The sequence below is a fragment of the Dendropsophus ebraccatus genome, chromosome 2, assembly GCF_027789765.1.
Source record: "Dendropsophus ebraccatus isolate aDenEbr1 chromosome 2, aDenEbr1.pat, whole genome shotgun sequence".
Taxonomy (NCBI): domain Eukaryota; kingdom Metazoa; phylum Chordata; class Amphibia; order Anura; family Hylidae; genus Dendropsophus; species Dendropsophus ebraccatus.
Genome location: NC_091455.1, coordinates 199,433,419 through 199,447,072, shown reverse-complemented (window position 1 = coordinate 199,447,072; position 13,654 = coordinate 199,433,419). Strand labels below are relative to the sequence as shown.

Sequence of the window (13,654 nt, the reverse complement as noted above, 5' to 3'; positions counted from 1 at the left end):
CTGCCATGGCAGGTAACTATTAGCCGAGTCCATTTACTAACATATGCTCGCCCTATTCTCCAGGGAACCTAGACTTGAGGTCTTCACTTTTTTGCAGAATCCACCCACATTACATATTCTCTCTCTACCCGATAAGCCTCAACATGGCATTTGATCTTATTAGCATTGGCTTTATATTTATATTTTAAGGGGTTGTTCAGGTTACAATTCAAGCTTGTTTTCGAGGAAGAGCACCAGTTCTGACTGCAAGCTATGTCTGGTTTTGCATCTCTGCTTCTTTTAGGTGATCAGAGCTGAGCTGCAATACCAGATACTGCCTGTGGACATGAGTGGCGCTGTTTCTGCGGAATGAAAAGCAGTATGGTAAATAGTATGGTAAACTATGAAATTGTCCCCACAGAATGCAGAAAGGTCTCTTCACAAATGCTATATGGGTCCTGGTCCAGCAATAGACTTACTTAGTTGCTGGAATATGTGGACTCCAGATATCAAATAATCAGGGTCCCTTTAGGCCCCATTACACAAAACGATTATCGGCCTTAGATAACAAGCGACCTAGATAGCAGCGATATGCTGCCGTCGCTACGTGGAATAGGAGCGGTGGCAGCAGACCGCTGCTATCTTCTATGGGCTGCCAGGACGATCCAGCGATCACCCTGCAGCTCCTCGCAGCCCTCCCTCACTTACCCGCTCTCTGCAGGCTCGTGTAATAGCACCAGCAGGGTGCGGGGAACAAGGAGCAAGCGAGTGCTGACAGCGCTTGTTTGCTCCTCTGCATCGCCCCGTGTAATATGGGCTTAGGAGAAGCGCTTAGCCCAGTGCTTCTCCCGTTTTATTCTAGCGGTTGTTGGGGGCCTGAACACCCATAACCCAACAGATCAAAACTTTGACATGTGTGCAGTATGTCAGAAGTTTTTTTTTTTTAAAGAGGTACTTCAGGGAATTTTTCTTTTCTTTCAAATCAACTGGTGCTAGAGATTTGTAATTTACTTCTATTTAAAAAAATCAGCTGCTGTATGTCCTGCAGGAAGAGGTATATTCTTTCCAGTCTGACACAGTGCTCTCTGCTTCCACCTCTGTCCCTGACCGGAACTGTCCAGAGCAGCAGCAAATCCCAATAGAATACATCTGCTCTCCAGACTGGAAAGAAAACACCACTTCCTGCAGGATATACATCAGCTGATAAGTACTGGAAGATTTGAGATTTTTTTAATAGAAGTAAATTACAAATCTCATTTTCTGGCACCAGTTAGGCTGCATTCATACATTCAGTGTTTTTCCCGGTCCGTGATTGTGGTCCGGCAGCTACCTCCGTGATCCGTGCAAAACAGTCAGTTTTTCATCCGTTTTGCATCCGTGTCCGTCTTTTTCACGGATCTGTGTTAAAGCATTTTAAATTACATTGATTACATCACATCTGTGTTTTTCACGGATGAACACGGATGTCACATCTGTGTAAATCCGTGAAAAACACAATTCTCATTGATTTCTATGGGGAATCCTTTCCGTGCATCCGTTCCGAGTAATGACATGTCCTATTTTTTAACGGAAAGGATCACGGATCCGTGAAATCACAGAACATCTAAATAGCCCAATAGAAAGCAATGGGCTGAAAAATTGTCCGTGCGCACGGATCAGTGAACACGGACAACTTCCCGGAACGTGTGAATGCAGCCTTAATTTGAAATTATTTTTTTTTCTTGCTGGAGTACCCCTTTAAGTGACATAATCATTTGCTACTGAATATTTGTAATTAAGCCCACCAATAAGTGGTGTCAAAACTTGGCTAACATGTCGAGCAAGTGGTGTGCAGCTCTGCGATAAGTTTGTTTCAGCTTCTGCTTGTCTGATGTAATTTTATCCTGAATAAAAATATAATAATAAATAAAATAATTAAATATATCCAAATAAATAATAATAATACTAAAAATATATATATTTACATATATATATATATATATATTATAAATTGACTCCTTTATTAACGTTACGCCCTTACATCCACACTCTATGTCCTTATAAAGGAATCACTTCTAGAACAGCCCTGTGATATCCCTGTCCTTCCTATTACTCCTAGAACTCCCAGATCTCATCCCGCCAAAGCATCAAAGCCACACAGCCAAATAAAACCGCCAAGCCGTGTGGAATCATTCAAGAAATGCGATTGTTCCACATGCAGATACTTAGCCCAAGACCCCTGCGCTAATAAGAGACCCCAATGACAATCATAACACTGTTATTACGGATTAGTTTCTGTTAGGAAACCGTCATTGACTCTGCTTTTATTTTGGGCCAGTGTGTAAACCGTTAATCCTTTTAGTTGCTACTAAGGCATGCAGAGAGAGCATGTCGAGATAAAACCTTCTCAACAAGGGATTTCACTAATCAGATAGAGTGACGGGGCCCCGAGCAGGAAGACTGGCCGTTTGGATTATTCCAGGGCAATAAAAATGTAACTGCTGTGTATTATTATAGAATTGCAGGTGGTGTCAGACACTGAGGAAGATCTCGGGGGAGTCCCTCCTCTGCCGCCTCCGCCTCCCGACACAATCATGGAAAACCAAGTCAAGCAATCGTAACAAATCCACCGCAGAATAACACCGGTTTTTGGTAACTATGTAGAGCTCGTGTGAATTTTTGTTTTTTGGAATTTTTTTTTTTTTTTTTTTTTAAAGTTTGTTGAAAATTGGATTAAAGAATATATTCTCTGCATTACATTGATTATTTCCCTTGTTTATGTACATTTTTTTTTAACTATAAAGTTTATATAACACAAAGTTCAGTTTAAACTTTGAATTTGAATTATTTAGGACCATATAGAGTTTATACACAGGGATTTAAGGGTCTTCCGGGATTAGAGATAAGGGTCTACTATTCATTTTTCTTTTTATAACAACAGCGCCCCCCCCCCCCCCCCCCTTGTTTATAGTCTCTTTCTTATATTGCAAAATTTATTTGAGGGCTGTTATAGCTGACAAAACCTGGGGACAAGAATAGCGTCCTTTACACATGCAATTTTTTACTTCCATATTGAAGAATTCCATATTAAGGCTATGTTCACACACCATTTTAAAATCACGGACGTCCAATAAAAATAGCCATCTTTTTGATGGTATGTGAACATAGCCATAGTCTCCCACATATGTTTTTAAATAGCATTTTTTAAACTTTTTTTCAAACAAGAAATTTCGGTCATTCCATACAGTGATGGGGCCTCGGCATGTCCATTTTATTTGGTTGGTTTTCGAGTCCTGTAGAAAGGGTACAAAAAAATCATAGCACTAAATACTTAAAAGAAATTTTAAACTGTTTAAAAAAAACTTTTGACATCTCACTCGGACATATTAAAAACAAAAGGAGAGTCCAATAGGACCTTTTGGAGACACTCCGAGTATGGGGGCCAATTTGGAAACTGGATGCACGCAGCTAGATCCACAATCCTTGGTGTGGGCACTATAGATATGTGAAGAAAAGGAATCCCACAGCATCCACAGGTAGACATCAGGAAACAAGACAAAGTTGTGATGTTTTGACTTACTGGTCTTACTGATCGGTAAGATCATCGCTCCTTTGCAGTGTCTTCACAAGGCGTAATCAGTTGCCCTGCCCGGCCACACAAATGATCCCTGATTTGTTTGTGCGGCCATGTAAATATATTGCTGTCGACTGCACATCCAATGTTTAGAGATGATAGGGATATGTTTTAGCACGCCCCAAAAGATAGGATCAACCAAGGATCTGGCATTTTCACGTTCCCCAGCTGATCACTGACACTTTGAGGGTGCGTTCACACCTACAGGATCCGCAGCAGATTTGATGGTGCAGATTTGATGCTGTGTTCAGTTATTTAAATGAGATCTGCTGCGGATCCGCAGCAGAAAATCTGCTGTAGATCCAGTAAGTGTGAACGTACCCTTACATGGGATTAAAAGAAAGGCTTTAAACGGCAAAAAAAGGACGGTGTGTGAACGTAGGTTATTGCAGATTTATTAGTTCAATGGAGGAAATCTGCACCAATTCCATGCTCGTTCCACCACTTTAAAGCCGGGCTTTACCCAGTCTAAGTAAGAAATGTAAGGTGTACTGTAGTGTTCTGTGGGCTTTTCATCAAACTGTTCCGGTTTGGCAAAGTTGGATGCTGCCCTGGGAGTCCTGGAAAATAAGGATACAACCATAGGCCATAAGCTGTATCCGTGTTTCCAGGACTCCCAAGGGCGGCATCCAACTTCTTCAGCCACTGGTAATCAAATGCTGAATGATCGGACTTGAGCATGGTGGAGCTGCACTCATCTCTAGTATCTACCGCAGTGGGGACCCCAGATACTGATTCTATATGTGCAAACCAGTCAACATGGAAAGTCTGTAGTTGTTGCTTATTGGTAACTCAGTGCTTAGACCATGGCCAAAAACACTGGTTTTAACCAATTATTTTATGTTTGCATATATATTGTACAATAATAGACTAATGGGGCCTAGTGCGGCCTCCTTCCTCTGTATCTAGTGTCGGTCTGAACTCCAACTCTTTTTCTGCTAAAATAAACTCAATAACACATACGGTGAGATTTATCAGACAGGTTTAAAGTAGAATTATCTTATTTGCCCCTAGCAACCAATCAGATTCCACTTTTCATTTTTGAAAGAATCTGTGAGGAATAAAAAGTGGAATCGGATTGGTTGTTAGGGGCAACTAAGAAAATTCTACATTACACCAGTTTAATAAATCTCCTCCATAGAGTTATATATCCCATTATTAATAAGTAGAAAACATTTTAGGTTACATGTTTTGAGTAAGTATTGCATCAAATAAGCTCACAGAAGTTACATTGGCCACATTTTTTTTTTTTTTTAAAAAGAGACACAATAAACTCTTTGGAAGACATTTACAATGTTATTACACCATTCCACTGGATACCATGTCCTCCATATGTATTGTATACAATGTTTGAGCCTCAATTATGAAAAAGTATGGAGAGAAAATCTGACGGTGTCGCAGCCAATCAGAGAACAGAGACTTGAAGAATAATTCCATCTTCGGCATTTGGATCATATCCACAGGATTCCATCCACCCATTTGCATAGCACTCTCCATTAAAGTATATAGAGAATTCAGCAGGGGCTCCTCGAATTTTATATACATGTAGTATGTTAAGTAGCATAATCAAGGTAAGTCTGTTTCATATATGAAGGCAGACATCAATGTAATGGTAAATTGTCCGATCCAGCTGAGTGGTCACAGTAATAATTGATACATAAATGGATTTAGCCAATTTTCTATCTCTGACTCATCCATTCCTATTCTCCCTGCAGATAATAAAAGTATAGGGATGAATTTTATAAGTGGCAAATGTGTTGGAAAATTTCCACATCTGTCATACTTATCTGAATGAGGCCTAAAGAAATTCATGTGCTTGCCCCAAGAAGATGAACAGAACAGATTCTAATTATTAGGAATTCCTTTATTACATCTGCTATGTTACTATACTTTAATAGCCCCTCCCCTAAGGAACAGAACTCTGCTGTGTGTTTCTATACCTTAATAGCCCCTCCCCTGAGGAACAGAACTCCTTACTACTCTGCTTTTTATATAGATTGGGCAGAATTTACTATTGCAATCTCGCAGCAGGTATACAGAATTTACTTTTTCTGTATACTCTTTTTTTTACAGCATCATGTTCGGGGGTCATCTGTAGGAAATACCTAGATTGTCATCCATATAGCAGGAAAAGTAATCGGTAGAACTAATATGTTCCTCTATGCATTCTGGACTCAGGAGTCCACAGGGTGGTTTTAAGGATTGACAGTCATCCATGTATGAGTATGTATATAGAGATAGCTCTCAATCACTGAGTTGTACCGCCCACTGGACTCCAGAGCCCAAAATAAGTAGAAGTTAAATAGAAAAACATATCAGTCTTGCAGAATATTTTCCCAACTTTCTGTATTGCAAAACGTTTGCTTTTACTTTTCAGATTTTTAGTACAATATGCTTGATTTCCAAAAACTTTGTATGCAGTATTATCAGCTTGACGTGAACAATTGTGTCTGTGTCGATTTGGCCATTGCCTGTTATCCTACATAGATCCCTCTAAATTCCATTCAGGATATATGATGTGTATGAGATATGATGATGACATCTTTACAAGTGTTGCAGAGGTTCCTATACCTTTCTGTCACATTTTTTAAAGTTTTTTGGGGGGCCAGACTCATGAGCTCAAGATAGGTCATCAGTCACTTATTGGTGAGGTGCCGACACTCAGAATCCCTACCAATCAGCTTTTCCATATATACTAGAAATGAGCCTAAGGTTGTATCCATGTTTTTTAGGACTCCCCAGGGCTGCATCTAACTTCTTCAGCCACCGATAATCAAATGCCGCACACCCGATTGTGTTTAAGGTTTGTTCATCTCTAGTATCCACACCACACATGGAGGCTCCATTCCCTGTGTAGGGGTGGCAACCAGTAACTGCAGCTCAACTCCCATTAAAGTGAACGGCAGCTGAGTTGCAGTAAACAGGTTCGGCCACTACACGATGAATGGAGCCAACTGCTTCCGGCCTATTTACTATGTAATGTGGACGCTGAACAGCTGAGCATTTATAGTCCTGGGTGTCCGCATCCCCCCTGATTAGTAATACAGTAAGTCTATTTTGTCTGGAGAACCCTGTTAATAGTTTTGAGAGAACTTGCCGAAAGTTTGCATTAGTATGAACCCAAACATTCAACATTAGACTTGGCATCTTGAGAAGTTGGATGCTGCCTTAGGGAGTGCTGAAATACATGTATACAGCGATAGGCCATAGGCTTTATCCATGTTTACCAGGACTCACTAGGTCTGCATCCAACTTCTCAAGATGCCACAAGTCTAATGTTGAGTGTTTGGGTTCGGATGAAAGTTGCCAGACCTGAACTTTTGGCAAGTAAGCTCGCTACCTGTTATTATCAAGTATAATAATGACCACCCTATTTATGACCTAATAAACTAATCTGAAATATTCTCTTCCTACTAGTTATTCTTACACCACATTAATGATTTCTTTTCAGACCTTAAACTGTCTAGTCCAAAAAACATCTATGCCCAAGACTGAAAGTCAAAATTTTTGTATTCAATTCACACAGACCATCACTCATAACTCTCGTTCATGGAAGATCTCAAGTCTTTAGTGGTCCAGTAGAGTAATCGCCTCTCTGTACAATTTTGTGATCTTTAAAAATTTTAAAAAAAAAACTTCATTAGAGAAGAGCAATTTTTGGTGTTCTGGTTGGAATGTTGACCTCCAATCAAAAATTACGCTTCATACACTACCCCACCACTAGAGGTCCCTCTACTTTTTATAGAGTGATAAATCCTGTACCTAAACTTAACTTGACTTTCTAATTTTTATAAGCAGCATTTGAATAGGATATATAAGAGAACTCAAACATACAGCTACCAGCTACTGCTCATTCCCTTTCCAGACCCCAAGCGGCCGCACCAGCCTCCACGGCCCTGTTGCCCTAGAAACTTGTCTAACTTTGCTAAACAAGCTGCTATATATCAACACCTTGTTCTGGTAGTCTCTGGTTCAATTACAGTTACACAGTTTGGCGCTTCTTTCAAATTTCTTTTCCAAAGAGGAATTTTCCCCTTTAGAAATGAATTGGCTTAATTAGTAAGTAGATTAATGGCAATGGCTGGTGAGCCGGTTTCCAGCAGAGTTATACCAGAGAGGGTTAATAGGAGTCAGGATGGGAATTTCTCCCAGAACTGGCTTCACGCCATAGCCAATAACAGCCTAAACCAACACGCATTGTGGTATATAATAAACATCTATGTTCCTGTGCATTAACATATCAGGTCCCCCCCCCCCCCCCAATGGGCCTTGGCGTCACGAACAATTTTTTTTGTTGCAATGCAAATTGCCAAATTGAGTAAATGAACTATTTTTATTCATCTCGTTACAAGGTTGCCAGTCTCTTTGGTGGCCTTCTAGATGTGTTTTTTTTTCTGTCTGTTTTCCCACATTGTGCATTATTGTGTCCCCCCCCTTCTTTATAGTCTTCGTTAGTAATTTTCCACTTATAAAATGGGTTCATAGCTTTACTCCCAGCTGCAATGGGCCCAACAAAATAACAAGGAAAAAAAAAAAAAAAACTTCCCTGCTGTGCAATGCATATAATAGGGTAGAAAAAAAAATGCAGATCTGTTGGACAGCAAAGTAATTAATACAAAAAGGGGATTGAGAAAGGGGTTTTATAGTTTGGCTTTTGAGAATATCAAGAAGAAACCTAGTGAAAAATGACGTGTGTTTTAGCATTATAGAAAGCTGGCAGCAAGAAATAGCTCCCTTCATTCTCACTTTATGCCACAGAACAAAGAGGTCGGGGAACTAGCTAGATGGCAATGAGTTCTATGTCCCAGCACATTAAGTGCATGATGGAAACATATTGTATAGAGATAGTTTGGAGGGGGATTCAACGCATGAAAGAGAATGGGTGCTTTGATCAGCTCCCTGGGGTCCTGAGTGTGCATAGATCCCCTTGCATGGAGTTATTCAGCCCCAGCTAGACACACTTGAAAGAAATTTGCATATCTGTAATTTATCACATTTGTCTTGAACATTTTTTGCTATGTAAATAAAAGTTAACCTCAAAAAAAAAAAAAAAAAAAGAGCAAGGACCTTGGAGACAGCAGATCAGCTCCTCTTTGTTATCCAGGAACATATAGGATGTTTTACCATTACAATAGCTGAATAGTGAAGGGTAAACACTAGTTTACTAGTATCATATAAGATTATAGTATAATATGGATTGAAGAAACAACTTAACACTTAACCCAGAAGCTCCTCAGCATCTTACAAGAACTGCTGAAATCATGAGCCTGACTAATCCCCACCCTGCCAGAAGGAGCCATAAAGCAACAGTGTCATTGGAAGGCTGTGAACAATGCTTCTCATATTAATCGCAATATTTCTTTGCTTTGCTGAGGGACAAAAGTCATAGCAAGACGTCTTTGTGGTTAATTCAGCCAAATGCACATCTCTCATTCCCCTGCAGAAAGGTCAGTGTCGTTATGTTTGGTCCACCAAGGGGGGGTTTTCACAGTGAAAACTCAGCCAGCTGTCCCTGTCATAGGATCACCATTGGGGGCACACACTCTTGAATGCTTCTTAACTTGCTCTTTTCCACCTGCAAAATATATGTGCAAAAAACTTTCACGTCTATTTTATGTTCCATCACCTCCTAGGAGGATCTAGCCTACTGTTTGCACTTTTTATTGGGAGCTTACACATCCCTGTATAGTAAATGACATCACATTCTCACCAATAGTGATTTTCTATACCATGCATTCATTCTGCAATGCCCTCTATACTGTATAGCATCTCTCCTCCATACTACAGAGCAGATGGGTTTTTTTAAAGGTCAGAAACTGATCTATAAAGAATCTGGTAAATGTGCATTAACATAACAGATCCCCACTAATCTACCTACTATGGGGTCCATTTACACAGAAAGATTATCTGAAGCCAAAGCCAGGAACAGACTATAAACAGAGATCAGGTCATAAAGGAAAGCCTGAGATTTCTTCTCTTTTCCACTCCTGGCTTTGGCTTCAAATCTTTGGCAGATAATTTGTCATATAATCTCTCTGTGTAAATGGACCCTTACATGGATCAGTATTAGCTTGCATACATGCCCCTGAAGTATATTGTTTTCTAAATAAGCAAATACTTTATAGGTTTTATTATGCAAATAAAACATATTCTAGAAATCACAATGGATGTAATATTGTCTAATTCACATGAATCTCCAGTGCTATCCTAATAAACTTATATATAGGGTACATGTAGGACCACAGCTGACTGGTAGCAATGTGTGTTCATTGTCATCAGATCTGGGAACCTGAAGTTCCATGGAACAGGTTGCTGGATGCAGGTGCCCTGAAAGCATTCCAATAAATCCTATGGAGCTACTGTATGTCCAGACATTGTCATTCAGTGGTCACAAAGAGGTTAAACTATATTAAATGTTACATAAAGCCTTGTGTGTAAGTAGCCAGAGATTGGTTTTAGTTTGAGGCAGGTAAGTCCCAATATCTCAATGGTAACTGTGTCCCTAAAGTTGATGGGGCGCCCTGAATTTGGATGAGACATTGGACAAGCTTTGGGAGGGTTCAGAAGAGAGAATCTGCTGCAGGAAGACGTGTGGTGATCCAGGCAATGATGGGAGTTGTGATATGTGGGGAAGTCCTTGTTCTGTTCCATCAGTCATTGCTTTGCTGGAGCTCTCCACCCTGTGTGCTGAAGCCTTTCCATGCGTAATCACACCACTTTCCACACCACACTTGTTGCTGAGCCCTGGAAAGAATAGTTAACTCTTAACACTCAAAGAGCCGGGTCAGACTTTGCTCAAGGGTCAGTGCCACCTCCCCAGCCCCTTGTCAGGGTGATCCCATGTGTAAATAAGCAGAATTAAGTCCCAAATCAGTGCCTTACGCATGCGCGCCTTCCTGCAAAAACTTCTGTGCCATAGAAGGTGCGAAAAGTTTCCCAAAGTTGACAAAGTTTTTCCTAAGGGATCTAGCAGGTCTTCAGCCTTTGGCGATGCAAATGAAAGCTGCTGGAGCACCGTATGCTTCATGAATAAAGCTGTATGGGCTTGAAAAGATAAAAAATGAAGTCTTTAAAGGCTAGAAAGGGACTTTTGTGTGGTTTAGAGAGCAGCACTTGCGCATGAACGCAGCGCGCTTGTGCCATTGACTTAGCCTTTCTTTGGGAAGTCCAATAGCCACCACATAGCGTGTTTCATTACAGCATAAGCTTTTCATCAGCCGGCTTTGTTCTGGCCTGAAAGTAATGCTGTGAATTAAAGAAATGACAATATTTTCTATCTGCTTGAAAGTCCAAGAGAAGGGCCCTTGAGCTTGGCAAAAATCAAGCCAATCATTCATCATGCCACCCTGCACCTGTGGTCTTGACATTCAAAGTCTACAAACCTATTCCTATTAAACGTAATTATTCAAAAAAGGCACAATGGTTGAAATGGAGCAGGTTGGAGTCGGGTTTATTGGTAGTAAATGTTTTTCTGAAGATCTCCTGCGTTTCATTGTCAGCTTGTTGTTGAGCCTGCCCTCTTTCTTTCAGCCTGGAACAGCCTTGGACTTTTGAAAATCTCAATCGTAACATCTGCTTAATCGTACGGATCAAAATATGGAGACACAAAACATATGTAATGGTTGATTTGTTAAATCCTGGTAATGAGTTATTAACAAGGGGAGACAATAGACACGATGGTGAGAGCCTTATGGTAACAGAGTCACTTCATGGAACGCCTGACATGGCTGTTCTTGATAAATGAAACTAGGGGGCTGAGCGCCAGGTGATAGCAGGAAAATCAATGTGACTATGGGCCAAGCACCCAGACTTTTTTTTTTTTTTTTATCCTCTATGTGAAAAATTAGAAGAACATAAAATTTAATTGGCTGATCAGGCAAAGAAAATGGTCTGAAGTTTAATAGCTTTAGCCAGCCAGACAAAAACATGGGGGTTTGGGGGCCCTGTTTGTTTGCTTGCAACCCCCTAGTCTAAGAGTATCTTTGGACAATGTGTTTTATTATAACACATGTCATGCTTTACAGTTCCCATATTGTCTCAAGACAATAGTTAATGGTACATTAAAGACAAGCAAAAACCATGCCAACACTTCTTCTTGGAGACATTGTAAGGGCCTCTCTCTCTCTCTTGTGCTTGTTTTAGGCAGCTGCAATTCAGGATCCAGAAAAACAAAAAGGACAACTTTGAAATACCAGGTGCATCCCAGAGAACCAAGACAGGGATTGATATGTTATAGCCCAGGACATGAACCTAGCTATAAAGATATCATGTTGATTGTGTAGGGATTGCACGCCATGTAAAGGGACAGAGAGCCCAGGCAGTTTAATTCTGGCAGCGCAGCACTCTCCCCTCCCTGGGTCGCCCCTATAAGACATCAGCCAAATCCGAACACCTGTTGGCCAGACCTCACATCCCGTCGTGGGAATCGTTAACCCCCTACGATTCCAGATATCCAGTGCAATTTATTTGTGGAATTATTTAGAGCCATTCCCACAAGCTTGCATTTGGAAACTGGGGGAGATTTTACCCATCAAGGCTTTGCTTTTTTTTTTTCTGTCTCTGGATTCAACTGGTGTTTGTTCAAGTTGGCAGCTGGTAGTCGGTGCCAGAGAAAGATACATTAATGAAAATAGGATGAGTTCATGGATTTAGGAGGTTTCACACCCTATATATTAATCCCACTATTGGCAGATTAGAAGGCATGGGAAGCAGACTGGGGAAGCTTCTCACTAACCCAAAGCATTGCCCTGCGCATCGGTGTCTGGATGTCTAGATGAGCTGGTCACCTTTTGCCAGTGGCTGGCACAATTAATAAATGCCCCCCCCCCCCCCTTGTATACAGCACCATGTGCAATACTGGTGGGGACCTCTGCACTCTGCAAGGCAGATGCACAAAGGAGGTGGATGGAGCTGCTCCATGTTATCCCTTACTTCCAGCAATGTGGGGGATCTACAGAATACACTTTACGATCTATGACCCATTAATAGATATAGACAATAGACCTAGATTGTGCAATTAATAAAACTGACAACATGGGAATATTGGGAGCAGAATTCGAGCAGTCACGTGCTCATTTACTACATTTGAATTGGAATTAAAATTCTATTGCAATGTAAATATTTTTAGAATAGTTGCTGATCATCATCAAAATATTATTGATAACAATAACGATTTTTATGATTAGGATGAATATTAATATTATCATCATCATCATCATCATCATGTTCTTCATGTATTTGTTTGCAGACTATTCATTTTTATTTTTTTATTTTTTTTTATCTGTATATAATATAGTTTTGCTTTATTATAGGTGGATTGAGCCTTTGAGTCCACTGCTCTGGCTTGTGGTTTGGCAGCTATATAGACTGTCTGCCTATGATCTGTTCCTGTCTCATAGTGCAATATTTAGAGTTGGCATAGGAAGACAGTCTGATTAGAGATAATTGAATAGACCCAAGCCAACCTCACAGTGCCCAGTAGCACCAACTGGCATAAGTCTGCAAATGGGGAAGCATGCACATATGCTACTGGGCTGCATCCTGCTCTGGCTATAGCTTCCCATGCTGAGACAGAAGAGCTGTATTTACTGTGAATTAGGTTGCAATTATACACTGGCTTCATTCTATGCTTCTAAATAAATGTATATAGTTGTAATAAAGAGACATCAGACTACAAGCCATGCCTGCTATATACTAGACACTCGTTCTCTAATATATGCATTGATCACTATAGTGCTATTGTAACCTGAAATTCCACTCTGCTGTGGGGGTTACAGGAGTTAAAAGACCCCACTATTCAGCAAGCTGGGAAAAGGGAGGTTCAGACAACTGATTTACACAGGGAAACACCTCCATATAGTGTGATGAACTCCAAGTAAGTACCATTTGACTTTGTAATGAGTGTAATGAGATTTCATGCCTGATGGGAGCAGTTGTAGAGAAGCGGAGCCCTGTGCTTAATGAGCCACTAATCTAGGGAGAAATCGAATTACAGTCGAGCTTTTCCTGCAAAAGATACAATTTAACTTGGCTACAATTAGCCTGACAGTCAGAGGGGTCTCC

General features: G+C 40.5%; 1 protein-coding gene across 3 annotated transcripts in view; it reads left to right on the top strand.

The window, feature by feature from the left end:
* The window catches only part of C2H10orf67 (chromosome 2 C10orf67 homolog), a 134,611-nt gene extending 131,927 nt beyond the window's left edge, over nucleotides 1-2,684 (top strand). For all 3 annotated transcript variants that reach the window (XM_069960539.1, XM_069960538.1, XM_069960537.1), the window contains one exon: nucleotides 2,476-2,684. In XM_069960539.1, the coding sequence (XP_069816640.1) occupies nucleotides 2,476-2,579 (104 nt within the window). In that variant the 3' untranslated portion in view covers nucleotides 2,580-2,684. The remainder of the gene's footprint in view (nucleotides 1-2,475) is intronic.
* Nucleotides 2,685-13,654: the final 10,970 nt, after the last annotated feature.